Here is a 21,091-nt window from a genome sequence, read left to right on the forward strand (position 1 = left end):
CACTTTCTGAGAAAAATATGAAGTCCAGGAACCCCAGGGGCTGAGCAGACACTTTGTTGTATCATTGTAGCTGATGTTGGCCACAGTTATGACTGACCGGGATCTGCCAGAGACTTTTGGTCAGTGGAAGGGAGTGCACCACAGGGGGAATGTGGCCTTCTGGACCCTCTGTTGATGAGCCAGTAGTTGTGGGTCCTGGAAAACAACTCCATTGTTCCAGTTTGCTCTTTTACTTTTTGCTCCATTACACTCAGGGTAGAGTCTGAAATCTTTAGCTGGAAATAAAGAGTAAAATCTGATCCCCATGTGATCTGGTCCCTGCTGCCCTCTCTGAGACTCACGTGGTGCCTTGCAACTCATTCCTGCTAAGTCCAGTTACACAGGCCACCTACCAGGCCTTCTTTCCATAGCCTCATGCTCCTGCCCGCCAAAGGTCTGTGGCGTGTGCTGTTTTTGTTCTGCTTGGAATGCTGTCTGCCCTCTCTCCCCCATCTGCATTTGTCAGGTGCACCCCTCAGATACTGGCTTAAACACAGCTTCCTCGTGGAAGCCTTGCTTCACCCATCAGATGTAGCTTGAGCCACTTCCACATGTGCTTATAGTGTCATGTAAATTTCCTTCACTGCATTCATCTCCCTCTGTGTGATGTTTGTTGACTCTTGATTTGCTGCTATCAGTGTCTCCCACACAATCCTTGTAAAGACAGTGACCACATCTCTTGTGCACTGTTGACTCTGCAATGCCTAGTACAGTATCTGGTACATAGTAGCTGCTCAATAGATATTTGTTGAATTAATGAGTTACATCAGGAAAATGGCCACTCCCTAAAGTGTTTTTAATATGTCAAGGAACTTATTTAAGAATGGGAGCGGACTGGGTGTGGTGGCTTACGCCTATAATCCCAGCACTTTGGGAGGCTGAGGCAGGCAGATCATGAGGTCAGGAGTTCGAGGCCACCCTGGCCAACACAGTAAAACCCAGTCTATCCTAAAAATACAAAAAAAAAAAAAAAAAAAAAAAAAATGGGGACTGGGTGTGGTGGCTCACGCCTGTAATCCCAGCACTTTGGGAGGCCGAGGCAGGCGGATCTCTTGAGATCAGGAGTTCAAGACCAGCCTGGCCTCACAGTGAAATCCCATCTTTATTAAAAATACAAAAATTAGCCTGGCGTGGTGGCATGTGCCCATAGTCCCAGCTACTTGGGATGCTGAGACAGGAGAATCACTTGAACCTGGGAGGCAGAGGTTGCAGTGAACTGAGATTGTACCACTGCACTCCAGCCTGGGTGACAGAGTGGGACTCCATCTCAAAAAATTAAAATAAAAATGGAATTAGTGTCTATTTTTAAAGCATCAGCATGTGCTCCTTTAAAATTATTAAACTGCCCTAGAGATCTGTTAACTAATTTATATGTTTTTTTCTTTTAGGTGGGGACCAAGGCATACTGAACACATTTTTTAGCAGCTGGGCGACAACAGATATCAGAAAACACCTGCCGTTTATTTATAACCTAAGCAGCATCTCTATATATTCCTACCTCCCAGCATTTAAAGTGTAAGTGCAAATGGTTTAACTGTTGTTGGAGATGTTGAGGGCAGAGAAGCAGGGCATAATATTTTGGGGCTGCCTTATTATCATTCTGAGGGAAATAACAGGTAGAGACTTTGAGGAAAGTTTCTCTTGTAAGAACCGTAGCTGCAAATGGGGAGAGGCCTTCATGTTATCAGTTGCCTCTTGCTTGACACTAGGATACTTCGCCGCCTTTGGGACAAGGTTCCCATCAGTTCCTGGGGCACATGGCCTTCTGGTAAGTTATTCATATGTCATGGTCAAAAACATAGACTCTTAAGCTCTGCACACTTACAACTTGGAGGAGTTGAGTTTAAACTCAACGTCTTCCCCGTACTAGCTGCTGAGCTTTGGTTTCTCTCGCCTGCAAAAAGGTATTAGAAGGTCCCTCATAGTCGTTGTGGAGATTAAGCCAGATTCAGACAGCAGTGTGTTGCTGCAGCTAAGAGTAAGGGCTCTGGAGCTGGATGACATCAGTTCACATCCTGCAGTGACCACTTCCTGGGTGGTAACCTTGGCTTACTTACTGAACTTCTCTCTGCCTCAGCGTCTTCATAGGTTTATTATGGGTAGTAAGGGAGGTAATCATGTAGCATGGTTAGAAGAGGGCCTGGTCTACCCAAGTGCTCAGTACATGTTAGATTGTTAGTCATTTTTGTTTGATAGGCAGTATAGTGCTCAGAGTAATTTCCTAAACCAGAAAGGCAGGGAATGTGTCCTCACTCATTTATCTGCTACATAACTTAAGACTTTGTGCCTCAGTTCCTCCATATGTATAACGAGGAGGAAAATAGTACCTACCTCATAGGGTTGTCAGGAGGATGAAGTGAGTTAATAAACATAAAGTGCTCAGTGGACATTTGTTGTTTTAGGTAATGTGCTTGTTTAGCCCTGTCCCTGGTGTAGTTTCATTTGTTTGTTTGTTTTGAGAAGAAGTCTTGCTCTGATGTCCAGGCTGGAGTGCAGTGGTGTGATCTTGGCTCACTGCAACCTCTACCTCCAGGTTCAAGTGATTCTCCTGCGTCAGCCTCCCTAATAGCTGGGATTACAGGCACGCACCGCTACGCATGGCTAATTTTTGTATTTTTAGTAGAGATGGGGTTTCACCACGTTGGCCAGGCTGGTCTTGAACTCCTGGCCTCAGGTAATCGCTCACTTCACCCTCCCAAAGTGCTGGGATTACAGACTTGAGCCACTGCTCCCAGCCCCTGGTGTACTTCTGATAAACCTTACAGCTAATACATCCATGTTGCAATGTTTATCTCACTGTTAGGGACAGGATCCTATTATTTAGCCTCTGACTCATTTGTGTTTAACTAAGAAGATGATTTAGATTTCTTGAACAGGGGCCTGGCTGTCAGGTTGATCCTGAGATAGTCGTGAGCAGCAAAGCCCTTCACTGAGTTGGGCTTGTCTCTTCAATCTCTGTCCCATACGGACATTCCTGAGTTAGTGGAAAACAAAGGGCCTTTCACTCCTCAAATTTCATTATCCAAAGTCCTTTCCATAAGTCTTGCACCATAGTAATGAGCATGTCTGGCTTTTTGTAGCAGCAGTGTTTCCTTTTCTGTTCTTTTCTGGGAAGACTCTGTCAACATCCCCCAGATAAGTATTAGAAGCATCTCGTGTTCTTTCCTCCCTAACTGTTCTCTTGGCATATGTCTCCAACATACTACATTCTCTCCCCTTTGTACACTAGAAGCAAGCAGACTCTTAAGCACAGCAACTGTGTTTTGAGTACAGCAAACAACAGGATTCACTGTCAAGGGAGGAATAGGAGAGGCATTATTCTCACCTCTCAGTCCTTGGCCTTGTAAAATACAAAACTGTCTCACATGGAAATGTGAACCTGATGCATTTTAATCCTTACTTTTATAACACTGCCAGTTTAAATAGTGTTTCTGCAAACCATGACAGTGTGACCCCTAGAGCTGAATTTGTCTATAATAGGGCATTTGCTTATAGTTTAATTGACTAAATTCAGTTTAGTAAGCAAAAAGATGAGAGTGCAGAGGAGAAAGTGTTTTGAATAGTGTGACCGTTTCACTCAGTCCTGCACAGTTAGCATGTGGTTCTGTTTGACTCCATCTGATTTCTACCTTACCATTATTGAGCATGTTCCTTTCGAGGATAGCCTGGTTTATGCAGCACTGCTTGAAGTACTTTTATTTTAACACACAAGAAGGAGACAGAGCAGAGTTAAGTTTTGGGGAGTAAGACGGACTTAATTTGCTAGAACCTTGGCCCTTTTCTCTCAAGAACCCAGTCAATTTTATATCCTCCAAATGAATTGCCCCCAGAAAACCAGTTTGAGATCTAAATTACTGAAATAGGATTGTTTTCTTTTTCCTGGCTCAGTGAGTGAGTGCTGATTTTGGAAATCCCTTGAGTTTGTTGTAACCATAGAGAATATGACACAATGGGAAAGTTTGGAGCAACTCCGTCCATTAACCAGATCTCAGCTGGCCCCTGGGCTGACGGGAGATGCTGCTGCTTCTGTGCAGCTGGTTCTTAGGTGGGGTCAGCTCTACATTTCTGCGATAAGGCTGCTCAGAGCCATGCTTTGTGACACCCATTGTTGCCTATTGAGGAATGTTGAAAGCAGATCAAAGAACTCATTTTCCCTTGCCTCTGCCAGAAAAATATTTTTGCTTTTCCTGTGGAGACCCATCTCCAGAGACATTTTTCCTTACATTTTTTTTTTTTAATATATTTGGGGAAGGCTGAAAAGGCACAGGTAGTTACGTTTCTTTTTTTATTATAAGTTAATGTAAAATTGTGGTCCAAATATTTTTTAAATGAAAGTAACCCATTACAAGCATTTTGGTCATCATTGCTACTCTCCAAAGATCCCTGTGAATTTGAAGGCCCACCCTTGGGTTCAGAATAACCTTGGTGGTCTCCAGTACTAAGTATAACCCTACAGTATGCTGTCCTTTCCTAGGACAGCATAGGTGGTGGCAGGTGGAATCGGAGACCATGGAGTGGTCTGGAGCAACTTCGGCTTCATGGAAGGAGGAATCGAGTGTTTGTCTCACCAACTCCAGACAAGCATGCACTAGGATGTCCCCAAAGCAGCAGACACCCAGAATCATAGAGACTTAGATATTTAGAACATTGTGGCCTTTGGGCTTATATGAAACTTTAGCTAAAGAATGCCCTAATATAAGCAAACTTAACATGAATTTAAGCCACGAAATAGCCTATCTAGTGCCTTTCTCTCTGTACCATTTGGTTAGAACAAAAGATAAAGGAAACAAACATTAATAGTTTTATCACTTTGAATGACTACTCAAAATATAACTTCTGAAAAACAGAATTAGTAATTTTTTTGTAAGGAAGTTCCTCTTTAACACAGCATAATTTGAAAACTAAAATGCTTGATTTAGTAATTTTTAAGTTAGTTTTTAGTATTGCATTGGAAAACAAGTCATAAATGCATTTCATTTTTTTGAGAGGGGGTTTTGCTCTGTTGCCTAGGCTAGAGGGCAGTGGCACAATCACAGCTCACAATAGTCTCAATCTCCTGAGGCTTAAGAGGTCCTTTTGCCTCAGTCTCCTGATGAGTAGCTGGGACTCCAGGCACGTGCCACCATGCTCTCTGTGTGTGTGTGTGTGTGTGTGTGTGTGTGTGTGTGTTATAGAGAGAGTTTTGCCATGTTGCCCAGACTGGTCTTGAACTCCAAGGTTCAAGTGATCCTCCCACTTCAGTCTCCTAAAGTGCTGGGATTATAGGCATGAGCCACTGCGCCTAGCCCATAAATGCATTTATTAATGAAATAATATTTTTGAAAGTGCCTAGCATAATGTTCGGGATATATAGTAGGTTTCTTAGGCTTTTAATGAGTTAAGTTTTTTTTTCAAAGTTTTCTCTAACTGAAGGTTTTGTTTCATCCAGATAGCATATAGTTTGGTTTGTGCATAGTGCTGCAAAAAATCTTATTAGTCTTTTAAAAATCATTTAGTTCCATTTTTACTTTCTATTATATCCAGTAACTAAAAGCTCTCTAGGCATCTTATGCTATATAAAACACACCTAAAGCAGAGAGGCAGAATTCTCTGGTGTTGCTTCAAACCATTACACAAATTAATTGGCCAAATTGATTGAGTACAAAGCCTCATTGACCAAATACTTTTCATATAAATATTTTGTTTTACCTTTTACTTGAGTTTAAACATGACCAGAGACCTGACTTAGTGAGAATTAATTTTTTTTCCATTTATTTTACTGCTTTAAACTTTTCTGAGGATATTCATATTTCTTTTCTAAGAATCAGACTCATTCACTAAGACCTTGTCAAACCTATTTCAATATTTTCCCCAAAGAAATTCAACCTTTAGTGTAGTGAATTCTGTTGTCCCTGTGTGTTTCTGATTTGGTTATTTTTCTTTGCTCCCTGAGACCCCTTCTTGGCTCTAGCTCTCCACAGAACTATTGTTATTGGAAGCCATAGTCTATTCTCATTTCTTTTCGCACTCGTACACCTTCACTCAACTCTGAGGCTGACTCAAAAAGAGTTTGGGTCTTTCTTTTTTTTTCCAGCCATTTGTTGGCCTGCTGACCATTCATTGGGTTGGCTAACCTGGAGCATGTACCTTGTGCCACACTTTCAGCTCACTCAAGCCCTCAAAGATGAATAAGGGAGCTTGGAGTCTAATCTACTTAGCCGCGGCTTAGGTGTAGAGTTTCTATATGGCGCCTGGCATAGTCTGTCATGGTTCAAGTGTTAAGAAAAAGAATCAAGCAGTGCTTGCATAGATGTCTTGTTCCCCCTTTCTGGGTGATATTGATGCCTGTTGGGGCCCCATTTCTCAGCGTGGCTATCTGGTCATTCTGACCTTATCTTAAGCGTTTATTTCTGTCAGATTATCTGTCCTTAGATCTCACTGCTGCATATTCTGTTGCCCTACCTGAGTCTTCATCACCAAGAGAAAAGCTTCCATATCAGACCCAACCCAGCCTTTAGAGGCTGCTCTGACAATAGGACAAAGGGCACAAGGAGTGAGATCGCATGGGCAGGAGTCAGCGAATGCCATCTCAGTCGAAGACGGAGCTCATGGGAGGTTAAAAGCATGGAGATTGAGTGGAAGAAGATATAACTTCTTTGGGAGGCCAAGGAGGGTGGATCTCTTGAGGCCAGGAGTTTGAGAGCAGCCTGGCTAATATGCTGAAACCCAACTCTACTAAAAGAAAACACACAAAAAAAATAGAAAAATTAGCTGGGCATGGTGGTGCATGCCTGTAATTCCAGCTACTCAGGAGGCTGAGGCACGAGAATGGCTTGAACCAGGGAAGCAGAGGTTGCAGTGAGCTGAGATCACACCCCTACACTCCAGCCTGGGTGACAGAGCAGAACTGTCTCCAAAAACAAAAAGACATAACTTCCTCAGAAGTCTCAAATCTGTGGGCCACAGACTGTATTTATCACATAAGTATATTTTGTTTCTGCTACACAGAAACAAAATTATTTTTTTTAATTGTCAATGCTTTAAAAATTAGGGAATTTCACATAAAATCCAGGTTTCTAATTTGGAAAAATCAGGTATGTTCAATGTACTGTTACAGGTGTGTGGTCTAAGTGACTGGAATGATAGAGTTGCCATTTCCTGAAATGGGAAAGAACATGGGGGAGGCAAGTTTGTGGGGGTAGGAATTTGTCAGAAATGAACGGAATGTATTAGGTTTTAGATACATGAAGTTTGAGGTGCATATTAGCATCCTAGTGAAAATATGAAACAGCTAAGTAGATAGAAAAGTCAAGAGTTCCGGAGAGAAGTCTGGGTAAGACATAACCGTGAGAGTTGTCAGCGTATCAACGATACTCACAGTCACAAGTCAAGATGATGTAGCCAAGGAATTGATTATCAGTCAAAGAGAATTGTAAGGAACCCAAAGGCAGGAAGACAATAGGGACAAGAGAATAGAAGAATAGGAACAAGAGGCAGCAAGGTGAGAGGGAACCCAGGGAAGTGTATTGCAGAAGCCAAGCAAGGAAAATGTTTCAAGGAGGAAGGAGTGATCCGTGTCCGTGTCAGATGCTCACAGATACGAGGACAGATATGAGGTCAGCTGCGAAGACAACTGAGAATTGGCACTGGATGTGGAGTGTGGAGGTTCCTGGTGACTTTGACAAGAGGACATCTGGTGGAGTGGTGGGGGAGAAAGCCTGACTGAAGTGGGTCCAGGAGAATGAAAGAGGAGAATTAGAGGCAATGAATGTAGACAGCTCTTCTGAGGCATCTGCTTTAATGGGGTGGCAGCTGGATGGGGATGTAGGTTCAAGAGAGAGTGGTGGTGATGGTTGTGTAAAGACAGATATCACCACAGCATGTTTTTATATTGCTTAGAATTATGTGGGGTGTTGGGGGTGGTGACATTAACAATGCAGAAAACTCCGGACAGACACTAGAGTGATATCCTTGGATAGGTGAAAGGGGATGGCACCTAGAACACAAGTGGAGAGATTGGCTTCAGATAAATGCCAGGACAATTCATGCTTGGCAGTTTCATTGAAGGAAGGTGAAGTGTGTGGGCACAGATGCTGGTAGGCAGGTGTTATGTTTTGGCTGAATGAATGAATGAGCAGTCAACCAATAGACACTAAGAATGCCATGCTACCTCCACGAGAGTCTCCCTAGTGGCCTGTTGTTGTTAAGTCCTTCCTGACCTTGTCTATGAAGAGAGGCTAGCCTGGAAGATAATGCAGTTGACTAGGTCCTAATCTAGGTTATTAAAGTCTGGGTTTGAATGCTGACATTGTTCTGATTTCCAGGATATTATTGGGAGGATTAGTTTTCAAGGCAAAGAACTTGGGTGGGTGTCCGGTCAGTTGTTTGCTGGGGATAGTACCTATCTTCCAGTGGTGTGATATGCATCCTCTTGTGTTCCACAGGCCCCACCTCAGCAAGTCCACTCCTCCTCCCCATGATTAGCCCCACTCCTTGGTCACTTGGGTTTGTGACTCCTGACTTAGATTGTGAGTGGGTGAGACAGAAGGTGTCCAGTTGGTTGTGGGAGAAGGGCTTGTGTGTGGCTCTGTCCATGTGTGCGAGTGAGTCTGAAAAGGTGCATGAGTGAGTCTCAACAGAGAACATGAGCCACAGAAGTGGGCAAGAGGATGCTTAGCACTGCTGCCATGATTCCCAGAGAAATGTCCCACAAGTCGTGCTGTCTTTCTTGGTATCTGCTTGAACATTGCACGTAAAGAGCTTAGTGAGAACTAAAATTGCTCCTGTGTGTACTGTCATGAATTAGTTCCTTTCCTGTTCTAAACAGTTCTGTAGTCTCATCCACATGTTACTGGCTGTTTCTCAACTACTAAACTAGTCATGAAAATTCTATCTGATCTTTTGGTAACATCAGGTCACAGGGATAATTTTAACGGCTAACATAAGCAGTATTATTGCTGGCTTGTGTTCAAACTATGTCTTGTGATCTGGACGACCCTTTTGAGATTCTATCAAGTTAAAATTAGAACACTTATTTTAAGAAATGTATGCAAGCTGAGACAAATCCCCATTACTAGGTCAGAATGAATGGCTCTCGGTAATTTAGAGACAATTGTGACATGTACTCAACTTTTTTTTTTTTTAATTCCTGGCTGGTAGTTTGGTAAGTCAGGGAGTGAGTCAGTGAACCTTATGGTTATCCTTCCTCTGGGTTGATGTCAGTTCAACGTTATCTTCTGACACCAACATTTTCCCTTCTTATTCATTGGTGAACTGTTTTGCTTTATTTGTTTAATTTATTTATTTTTTTTTTTGGAGACAGAGTCTCACTCTGTTATCTAGACTGAGCACAGTGGTGTAATATTGGCTCACTGCAACCTCTACCTCCCAGGTTCAAGCAATTCTCCTGCCTCAGCCTCCCAAGTAGCTGGGACTATAGGGGCATGCCACCATGCCAGGCTAATTTTTTTTGTATTTTAGTAGAGACGGGGTTTTACCATGTTGCCCAGGGTAGTCTCGAACTCCTGAGCTCAGGCCATCTGCCACCGTTGGCCTCCCAAAGTGCTAGGATTACAGGCATGAGCCACCGTTCCCAGCCCCTATTTTGCTTTTAGCCATGCAGTGTAAATTCTGACTAATACCTGCTTGTTGCCTGTGGTGAGAGAGAGAAAACACTAGAAAAATAGGCTGGGTTACCCCTTTGTAAGATGTTGTCCTAAACTTGCATTTAGGTTAACTTAAGCAAGAAGTAATTTCTCCTTTTACTTACAACATTTGCCCTTACTTCCTTTTGGTATGGTAATTCTGGATTTTCATAAATGACTAAATGGTAAATTGATTATGATAGAAAATGATCTTTTTTTTTTTTTTTTTTTTTTTGAGACGGAGTTTCGCTCTTGTTACCCAGGCTGGAGTGCAATGGTGTGATCTCGGCTCACCGCAACCTCCGCCTTCTGGGTTCAGGCAATTCTCCTGCCTCAGCCTCCTGAGTAGCTGGGATTACAGGCACGCGCCACCATGCCCAGCTAATTTTTTTGTATTTTTAGTAGAGATGGGGTTTCACCATGTTGACCAGGATGGTCTCGATCTCTTGACCTCGTGATCCACCCGCCTCGGCCTCCCAAAGTGCTGGGATTACAGGCGTGAGCCACCGCGCCCAGCCAGAAAATGATCTTTTAAAGCCATTTCTCAGAGAACATGATTGAGACATAAAAATAATTACTTGAAATTCATATCTAGATTGAAACTAGATAGAAAAACAGACTAGCATTCAAGACCTGTTGCTCATCTTTTTTGTGTATGATGTGTCCTATGAAAGCTTATAGAGCAAGCCCTTCAGGTAAATAAGGCTTACACAGTAAGCCTTTGCTGTGTAAATAACTGTTTAGTTGTACAGTTAGGACATAATTGGTGTTAAAAGGACTCCTAAACCGTCATATAAGGTGGCCATTGTTGGTCCAGGCAGAATCCCTCATGTCAAGCCCAGTGCTGCCCTAGATGAGTTCTAAGAACATACTTCTGATATGGCTGCCTTACACAAAATTGCAAAGTCTGGCTTCACTTCCCTCCCACCTTCCTATCCAAGCCCCATTTTTCCTCACTTAACAGCTGCCTTATTTCTCACTTTTCTGCCCTCTTCCCACCCTCAAAGAGCTCTTGGGCTGGCCGAAACCTTCCATGTTCAGTGACTCACCCAGGCCTGCTCTTCTCGTAAAAAGCTGGCCCTCTAAAACCTCCTCCACTCACTACCACTATCCATTTCCATAGATATTAGGTGTGTAGTAGCAGTTTGATTAAAGTAGTGTCAGGCCAGGCACGTAATGTCAGGCTCACACCTGTAATCCCAACACTTTGGGAGGCAGAAGCAGGTGTATCACTTGAGCTTAGGAGTTCAAGACCAACCTGGGCAACACTGTGAAGCCTCATCTCTACAAAACAAACAAACAAAAAAGTACAAAAACTAGCCAGGCATGGTGGCCTGTGCCTATAGTCCCGGATACTTGGGAGGCTGAGGTGGGAGAATTGCTTGAGCTTCGGAGGTTGAAACTGCAGTGACCGGAGATTGCACCACTACACTCCAGCCTGGCGACAGTGTGAGACCTTGTCTTTAAAAAAAAAAAAAAAAAAAAGTAATGTCAATACCTAAAGCATCTAAAAATGTTTTCATTCCTTACTGGACAGAAAGAGGGCTGAGCATAGCGCAAACCCATGATATCTGAATCCTTTGCATGATTTCTGTAAGAAAGATACAGAAATCTTTCTTACCTCCTTTCTCATGCTTCTCTCTGCCTTCACACTTCTGAGTCTGTTTCAAGTTTGCCACTCGATAAACTGGCCCCAACTAATTTTTAAAGAAACCTACTTACATCCTAATATTTTGTGATTTGTTTTGTTGCAGAAATGTGGGTACCTGTTGGTGGCTGCTCACCTCTCATGTCTCTCCCCACTCTCCCCCTGTCTTGCTGGCACTCAAGGAATGTCTTGCCTTAGGGCAGAAAAAGCAGCCTCACCCACATTTAGGACCCCTTAAGATCCCAGTTTCTACTTTAAACAGTCTTACCAAGGGATTTCTTAAAACGAAAACTGCCCTGCCTGTGAAAGGACTATCCAGCAGATACAGTTTTTCACTTTGTTAAGGTAGATTACCTAAAGAAGGTAATTGAGGAAGGAGGATCCTTCCCCTGACCACAGGGAGTAACAGATTTAGAATTAAAGATATATTCAGAGACGTGGATTTGTGAAGGTAGAGATCAGTGCGTGAGCCACGGTGCAATGCAGGGTGTGGACTGTTTCCAAATGGTGTTCCTGTTGACATTCAAGAGGAAGGCCATAGGCCATATGGAGAGGTATTTAACCAGCATGGAGCTGGTATCCAGGAGGGTTGCACAGGCCTCTGAACCAGTTGTGTGGAGGTCCAGAGCTGTGCTGGGATACAGACGGAGGCAGAGGCAGTCTGTGTGCGGTGGGATTGGACCATTGTGTCCTTCCTCTGCATGAGCTCTGACACCCAAGTACAGAGACAGGAGCTGGGAAGACCCTTAAACACTGTCCAGCACAGTCTACTTGTGTGTCACTTGCTGATCCTATGAAAGCACCACCCATTTCTTGTTGTTCTTCCCTTTTTTCCTTAACCTCTATGCAAACTGCATCCTTCTTGAAAGTCTTTCTTCAGTCTTCTTCAATGCTAAGTTGCTTACTTTATAACATGCTTTCCTATTGGTTACTTTCTGTTGCTAGGTCCTTAGCTATACTTGGGGGATTGCCAGGATTCTTAGGCATACCTTTTTCACTTTCAGATTAATTGTCCATAGGCAGGAGTTAATCTGTAAATTAACAAATGTCACTCTCAGACAATGCCCTTATAATTCTGGGAGTGTCTTACAATAGCAGCCTGGTCATGGCTAAGAGCCTTGGCTCTGGAGCCAGACTGCCTGGATGGATTCCCAGCCTTGTCACTCACCACCTATAGGATCCTGGACAAGTTATTTAACTTCTTCATGCCTTGGTTTCCTCACATTGTCATTTTGGAGATTAACTGAGTAAACCAAGCAAATGCTAACCAATGCCTGTGACATATAAATACTTCATGTACTTATAATGAGTATATGAAGTATATTATCACTATTATTATTATTACTGCTCTTATTATTACTATAATAATCATTAGTGAACTGTCATGAGAGCAGGTTAGAAAAGAATACACTATATTCATATTTTAACTTTTTAAAAAATTAGTATCACTATCATGTTATGCCTGTGTTTGACATTTATATTAAGTCTAAGCAAATCATGGGCTGAAGTTTAGCGGTCAATTAATACAAGAGGATCAAACAGTTAATACAAGAGGATCTAAACAGGTGCTATAGCTCCAGGCAGGGAAGTTGAGTCAGGAGGGGTGAATGTCTGAGAAGGTGGAAGGAATACCTCATTCCTAAGGCTGTATTTTAGTCTTAGGCTCATGAGTTTGTATTGCTAGGATGGGGCAATGCCTTCCCTCCACTCTGCCCACAGGTATCAGATCTCTGGGATGGGTGCCCCCCACCCCGCCCCCGCCCCCGCCATCTTACTCTTGCCCATTGTTCTGATGCATTGTCCCTCCCCCAACTTCCTGCACAAAGCCACCTCTGCAAATTCCACCTGCAGTCATTGCTTTGGAATTTCAGTAGCCCTTAATGTCAGTACTGCCCTGATAGCCCCAACTTGTCACCTTGCTTATTTTTATGTAGATGACCCATCTTCCTGTTTGAACAAAAGCCTCTTGGGACCACACACTGAGAATAGTGCCATATGCATAACAGTTGCTTGTTTAATTGATAACTTTATCTGTGCACAAATTTGGGCATTATTATTTTTATCCTTTTAAGGATTAAATAAAGCAAGAGTGTTGTGTGTATTAGATATACTATGTGTACATATAAAGAGTAAGCATGGGGATATCAAATATCCTCTTTGTTTTTCAGAAGAAACAAACCATGAAATGATCAATTAACCTTAAGAGGAAGGAGGTTTACAAATAGACTGTATTTTTCTTGCATGCTTTTAGGAGCAGCAGCAGAGAGGCAAAACCATGACAAATCCCATCTCTGCCACTTAATAGCTGTGTGACCTTGGGCATCTCTCCTCAGTCTCTCATAGCCTCAATTAACACATTAGTAAAATTTACCTTGTAGAAATATTATTCCCAATCTTGTCCTTAAAGAGTTTGTTCTCCAAATATAGTAAACTCTGATGATAGCTTTTTAACCAGTCCCTAACTTTTTTTTTTTCTAATAAACTTTAAGAGTTTCTGTTATTTTGATCAGTATATCACGCTCAAATACCTTGGTTGCCTATAGTATAAATCTATTGAAATCTGACACTTGAGCCCAATACCTGAGGTTCTGTCTTATTTTACTTTTCTTCCTCTACTCAAAGCTTCCTCCTCTTTGCCTCTAGTGGAGGATACTACCTGGTCAAGCACACAGGTGCTCTCACCTGATACCTGGCCATCACCTGGAATTCCCTATGTTATCATCAGCTACCCAGATCACATCTGCTGTATTTAGCTTGAAATCACATCCCACTATCTTAGCACCTCTGCTCCCATTGAAGCTGGATAGAGCCCACCCTGCTGTGGATTCCTGAGCACTCACTCTTCCTGTTTTCCCTTTGGCAGTTGTTACATTCACATTTGTTTTTTGTTTTTAATATACATAGATTTCCTCCCAGCTAGAACAGAATCACACTTTACTCCTCCTCTTTTAAAGATATTCTTTATTGTGAAATGGAGCATCTATACAAAAGAATATATATATTTTTAAAATGCAGTGTTTAAAAATACCACCCAAGTTAAGAAATAGAATACAACCAGTGCCTTAGAAGTCTCTTTTTGTCCCTTCCCAATCATAGCTTCCTCTCTCACCCAGAGGTAACCAGTATCATGAAATTTACATTGATTATAGTTTTCTAATCTTTGAACAGTACCTTTTTTCTTGTTTTGCCTTTTTTTATTTTTTGGACGACGGAGACTCACTGTGTCACCAGGCTGGAGTGCAGTGGCGCGATCTCAGCTCACTGCAACCTCTGACTCACTGGTTCAAGGGATTCTACTGCCTCAGCCTCCTGAGTAGCTGGGATTACAGATGCACCCTCACATAATTTTTGTAGTTTTAGTAGAGATGGGGTTTTGCCATGCTGGCTAGGATGGTTTCGATCTCCTGACCTCATGGACCGCCTGCCTTGGCCTCCCAAAGTGCTAGGATTACAGGTGTGAGCCACCATACCCGGCCTGTTTTGCCTTTATGTAAGTGGAATAATATGTATGTAATTGTTTGACCCGTTGCTTTTTTCAACATAAATATTTTAAAAATTCATCTTTTTACTGCATGATGTGTATAAGTATAGTTCATTCATTTTAGACTGTATTCCATGCTGTGAATATAGCAGAATTTTCCTTTAAAAAAGATTGGAGGCCAGGCATGGTGGCTCACGCCTGTAATCCCAGCACTTTGGGAGGCCGAGGTGGGCGGATCATGAGGTCAGGAGTTTGAGACCAGCGTGACCAACATGGTGAAACCCCGTCTCTACTAAAAAAAAGTATAAAAATTAGCCAGGTATGGTGGGATGTGCCTGTAATCCCAGCTACTCAGGAGGCTGAGGCAGGAAAATTGCTTGAACCTGGGAGGCAGAGGTTGCAAGCCAAGATCGCGCCACTGCACTCCAACCTGGGAGACAGAGCAAGACTGTCTCAAAAAAAAAAAAAAGATTGGATATATAACTATAAAATCTCAGTGATATTCAACAATAAGCAAATATTTCTTATATGTTGGTGAGTTGGCTGGGACAGCTCTGATGATCTCAGCAGGGTTTGGAGCGAGGCTACAGGTTTGGTCCACATCTGTTCCATGTTTTTTTCTGGAACCAGCAAGAACCCAGGGCATGTTCTGCTGGCAGAAGTGTTAATTTCTCAGTGGGTGAACAGAAATAAGCAATGCTTCTGTTAAGGCACACTGTCTTTTCTGCTCACATTGCCTTAATCAAGTCAAGCCACAGGACCATGTCCAACATGAGGTGGGAAAGTGTCCTCCCCCTGAGGAGGCTGGGAGTGATGTGGACTTGCTGAGCAGAAATCTAATATAAAGACATTTGGGTTGTTTTCAGTTTTTGACTATTTCAAACAGTGCTGCTGCTGTAAATATTTTGATTATGTCTCTTGTTGCACATACACAAGAGTTTCTTTAGGGTATGTGCCTAGGAGCCAAGCTGCTGGATTGTACAGCTTGAGCATTTTTAACTTTACTAGGTAATACCAAATACTTTCCAAGTGTTGTGCCTGTTCTGGCCACAATAGATTGGTGCTTCACTGTTGCACTGAACCAATATTACGTTTACATTTTTAATATGTATGTAACACACAACTGAATGAATACTTTTAAAAGTATGTCTCACAATTTCACGGTGAACTCAGTTCGTTTTTGAACCTGTATTGCAGGATGGAAAGTACGCTGTTCAGGCCACAGAACAAGGAGGCCAAGGTGGGAGAAATCACTTCAGGCCAGGAGTTCAAGACCAGGCTGGGTACCTTGTACCCTGTTTCTATTAAAAAAAAAAAAAATTAACATTAGCTAGGTATGGTGGCCTGTGCTACTCAGGAGGCTAAAGTGGGAAGTTCAAGACTGTAGTGAGCTATCATGCTACTGCACTCCAGCCTTGGTGACAGTGAGACCCTGTCTCTTAAAAAAAAGAAAAAAAGCAAGCTACAGAACAAAGTGCTGTTAAGTGCTACTTATCTTTTATTCAGTACTCAGAATCCACTAACTGTTTCAACTTGCGTTCACTTGGCAGGTTTGGTGCAAGTGCGAAAGTTGTGCATTTCCTGGGAAGAGTCAAACCATGGAATTATACTTATGATCCCAAAACAAAAAGTGTCAAAAGTGAGTCCCATGATCCCAACATGACTCATCCAGAGTTTCTTATCTTGTGGTGGAACATCTTTACCACCAACGTTTTACCTCTGCTTCAACAATTTGGCCTTGTCAAAGACACCTGCTCATACGTAAATGTGGTAGGTTCTGTTTCTTTTCTTTAGATCATTTAATGCTGCTTTTAAAACACTTGTTGTATCAATAGAGATGGGGAATATTTAGCAGCATTTTAAACAGAGATAAATAAAATTTTGTGGAAAGAAAACAATAACCGGGAGAAACACTACCAGCAAAGAAGTAGCAGACATAAACTGTGTGGCAGATTTCTTTAGATCTGAGAACATAGTTTTTTAGAATTTTGTATATATACCCATATATTTTAACTCAAAATTCTTAGCCCATTCTCCTCCGAAAAGATTTTGAGATTTATTCCTAAAGTAGTGGTCTATAAAAATAACACCCCATTGGATATTTTAGGAACTGCAAACATTTAGATGTATCTACTTTATATTTGTCATCTGCTTAGAAGAATGTGTTTCCAGTGAAAACCAAAATATGAACATACAGTAAATAACTGTTACATATTAAGATAGAAATAAGAGAACAGAATGGGTGAATTATAATCAGATAATCAGTTAATTATAATCAGATAATCAGTTAATCACCTGACTATAAGAGATTATGTGGGAGATTATTCTCTTCTGTGGTGTAGATTTTAGCCATTTCACTTACGAGCATTTACTAAAATATAGAAAGGAGAAAGTGAGAAAGAACTAACACTTGCATTCTTACTCTGAGTGCTTTATATGGTTCATGACATATTTGTACAGCAGTGGTCCCCAGTGTGTTTTCAGTGAAAACCACAATATGAACATCCAGTAAATAACTGTTAAATATTAAGTAACAGTTTTTTGGCACTTGACACTAGTTTTGTGGAAGACAATTTTTCCATGGGCCAGTGTTGGGGATGGTTTCAGGATAAGGCTGTTCCATCTCAGATCATCGGCATTAGGTTCTCAAAAGGAGCACACAACCTAGATCATTTGCATGCACAGTTCACAATAGGGTTCATGCTTCTATGAGAATCTAATGCCACCACTGATCTGACAAGAGGCAGAGCTCAGGCGGTAATTCTTGCTTGCTTGCCACTCAACTTCTGCTGTGCAGCCCGGTTCCTAACAGGTCATGGACCACTACTGGTCTGTGGCCTGGGGGTTGGACCCCTGTCATACAGTACTTGATACCATCTGGCACATAGTAACCGCTTAATGAAAGTTAGCTATTCTTATTTAATCCTTAAAACCACCATATTAAAGACTATTAGTAAGTACTGTTAAGTATATTAAGTATTAATATTTCCTTTTATAAGTACTGTTAAGTATATTAAGTATTAATTTCTCCTTTTATAGATAAATTAACCGAGGCTTAAAGAAGTTACATAACTTGGCTTAGTTATGTAACAGACTAGTCAAGTAGCAGTATGGGCCTCAAACCCAGGTCTGAGAGACTTATCCTTATGAAAATTTGAGATAGACCATGCTTAAAAGTAGTCATCTACAGCCCAGAATTAAGATAGTACCCTTTATGGCAGGGGAAGGGAGCGTTACACTTTAAATGCTAAACTATTTTAAGTTATGCCCAGTATACTTGGCTTGACCTCAGAGACGTCTCTTTTAGGATGTAAATTCATAGCCCCCCTGTTGTGAACAGAGGACTCTGGAATTGCCTCTCTGTATCATTACTGTTGCCAAGTGCAAGGCAAAGGCAGGACTAATCCAAGGAACGACTTCCTTATGTTGCCTCAACTATAATGCAATCCTGTACCCAAACATCTTAAAGTTCCATTGTATTTAAATACACACCTATATGCTTACATATATATAGTAACAAAAACAGGAAGTCAAAATGTTTTTTCCACCATTTTCTCTGTTAAAAGCAGTACTTGTTTGTATTCATTTACCTTCCTTTTTCTCTGCTAAGATTTCCAGTACCTTTGCACCTTAGCACTTTTTGAAGGATAGCACTGGTATTCTTTTATGGTACATTTGAAGTTGATCACCTATCTTTACGTAATGAGAATCAAATTTAATGTAGGCCAGCTCTGCTCTGTTTGTTGCACATTTACCCTGTTCCTTCTGCAACATGAGGGCTGAGAATGATGAACCAAGGAAAGGTGAAGATGGGAACTGAAAGTTGTTCAAAACTAAGCAAATTAACAGAAGCTACAAGAACAGATGATACTTGGTAATCCAAATGAAAGCTTGAACAAGCAAAGTTTGGTACATAGTCTCAAACCAGTTTAACTTTCCTTATAATGTTACAACTGTATGTGTTGCGGCTCTCTAGTTAGGTTCTTTTTGAAATGTAGCCTGTGGGGTATCATTTTGTTTAAGTTCTCAACCTTTCAGAGCCCACACAGATTGAGAATTTATCTTGAGACTTGTGTTCCCTTGTCCATCCATCTTACACTTTCTAATGAACTGTTTGCAGCTTTCAGACTTGGTCTATACACTGGCTTTCTCTTGTGGCTTCTGTAGAAAGGTATGCAGAACTTAAACATTAACCCTAATTACTTTGTTCTCCCAATGTTTTCACTGAGTCAAGAAGTCTTCATTTCGTTAGGAAAAAATCATATAATCTTTATATTTTTGTGTCTTTTTTGTTTGTTTCATGTAATACTTTTCAGTTTTTGCTACTTTGCATGATGATTCATCCTGGCTTTTCTCACTGTCTTCAATATATTGCATTCTTTAAAATGGTTTGATTTTCAGCTGTCAGAGTCAGTTATGCTTTCCTTTCTAGGAAGATGTCTCAGGAGCCATATCACATCTGTCCCTTGGGGAGATCCCAGCTATGGCACAGCCTTTTGTATCCTCGGAAGAACGGAAGGAGCGGTGGGAACAAGGCCAGGCCGATTATATGGGAGCAGATTCCTTTGACAACATCAAGAGGAAACTTGACACTTACCTCCAGTAGAAACACTGCATTTTCCTATGAACACATCCACTTCACAAGCCTTCTTTCTGATACTTAGTATCTAGAGCTGGGTTGAGAAAAGTCTGTTACAGTTGCTAGAGGTTTTCACTAAAACTTATCAGATGAGAGCTTTTTGTAGGACAGGAGGTGAGAACTGGGCAAAAGTTGTAAAGCAGCAATTCTGTTATATGGACAGTGTTCTGCTTTTTAATCCTATTTAGCTCGTTTCAGAAATTCTTACTTTTGTTGACTGCCAACATACGAAGTAAGGGAAACTCAATATTAAGCTGTTAAGATGGCTATATCATTTCTTAAAATCTGCAGAGCCTGGTTCCAAATCAGTCACTCCCTTCAGAAGCAGACATGGCATCTGTTCCTTGCTTGCTTGTTGGTTGTGCCTACCTTTCACTAGACCTGTATTTTAGAATTGCCCAGTGCTGCCAGAGTGAGTGATTGTAATTCTGCTTTCAGGTAAAGATAGCCTATATTAACACTGCGGAGTGAGTCATAAACTATCAACAAATAGCATTAACCCATTTTATTTCCTGGTCTTAGTGTCTGAAGATGTTCACCAGTTTTCTATGTACAGTAAGGCAGCATGCTAAAATGCTTTTGTTCAGTTCTGTATATTTGAAAATAGCAGTGTGTTCTCTGATGGTTACCTGCAGTGGCACCCCGTACGGAAAATAAAGACTTACAGCCGTATCTTGGTTGTTTAATTAAATTAACAAATCTCACTACACACCCTTGAAAAAACCTATTAGGGAATTTTTCATAATTTTTGGAATTTGTCAGTTTTAAAAAACAGTGTAAAGCTTGACACTGGGATATATGCTTCAAAAACTGGTATCTATGATTTCAATCTAATTGTTTTGCTGTGATGGTGATGGATCTGACAGATCAGAACAAACTTAGATCAAACGTACATAGTGTCATCCATACTGTACCTCCATATTAAATGGGTATTTAGCTATTTAGAATATTTTAACCTTGAAATCATTCATAACTGTCAGAATCAACACTGGGTCCAGTGCCTACTAGTGTTTTATCTATGATTTAAAATGATAGAATGGAAAAGCATATTTATTAATTTATAGACCATTCTAGGTTGTAAGAGATGGCAAGCTAGAGAAGGGTAGGATCCAAGCTGACCTTTTAAAACTAAAACGAGTAGTCAAATGATTCTGTAGAAGAAAAAAAGGACAGTTAACCATGACAGGAAGAAACTTGAGAGGTTTGATTGGGCAGATGATACATAGCTTTTGTGACCTAGCCTTCAAGTTCACCCTCCTTATTCAGACTGATGTGAATTAATACACAACCATATAGACAGCTTAAGTCAAGAATGGTTGGGGCCACCTTGAAGGCTGTTACCATAGGAGCTCAAGAAGAATCTGAGGATTTACCTAGAATTATAGTAAATGAATAAATGATTTCTGAAAATAAACTAGCTAATTGGACTGGTGAAGAATAAGTCACTATTGATCTTCAAGTACAATCAAACATTTACCAAAGATTTAACTGCCTCCATGTGTCAGGTACTGTGGTACAAAGAAGACTTCTCAAAATAATTTTGGCTAGTCAGAAGTCTTTCTGGCTTCCGAGTCCCTGGTTAAGATGAACAGAAACACAGTCTTCAGATAAAAAATGTCTTATTTTTATGGCCATTCAATATGCATTCAACGTTAAGTTTT

At 41.3% G+C, this 21,091-nt stretch overlaps 1 protein-coding gene across 3 annotated transcripts in view; it reads left to right on the forward strand.

The window, feature by feature from the left end:
* Positions 1-20,102, forward strand: part of GYG1 (glycogenin 1) — a 36,002-nt gene extending 15,900 nt beyond the window's left edge. Inside the window, exons 5-8 of one of the 3 annotated variants that reach the window (XM_012437118.2) lie at positions 1,428-1,554; positions 16,342-16,561; positions 18,912-18,962; positions 19,224-20,102. In XM_012437118.2, coding sequence (XP_012292541.2) covers positions 1,428-1,554; positions 16,342-16,561; positions 18,912-18,962; positions 19,224-19,397 — 572 coding nt within the window. In that variant the 3' untranslated portion in view covers positions 19,398-20,102. The remainder of the gene's footprint in view (positions 1-1,427; positions 1,555-16,341; positions 16,562-18,911; positions 18,963-19,223) is intronic. The other 2 variants (XM_012437119.2, XM_012437120.2) reach the window with 2 other exon arrangements.
* The last annotated feature ends 989 nt before the right edge of the window (positions 20,103-21,091 follow it).

Source organism: Aotus nancymaae, unplaced genomic scaffold (genome assembly GCF_030222135.1).
Source record: "Aotus nancymaae isolate 86718 unplaced genomic scaffold, 86718_ANA_hifiasm-v0.15.2.pri h1tg000019l, whole genome shotgun sequence".
Classification (NCBI taxonomy): domain Eukaryota; kingdom Metazoa; phylum Chordata; class Mammalia; order Primates; family Aotidae; genus Aotus; species Aotus nancymaae.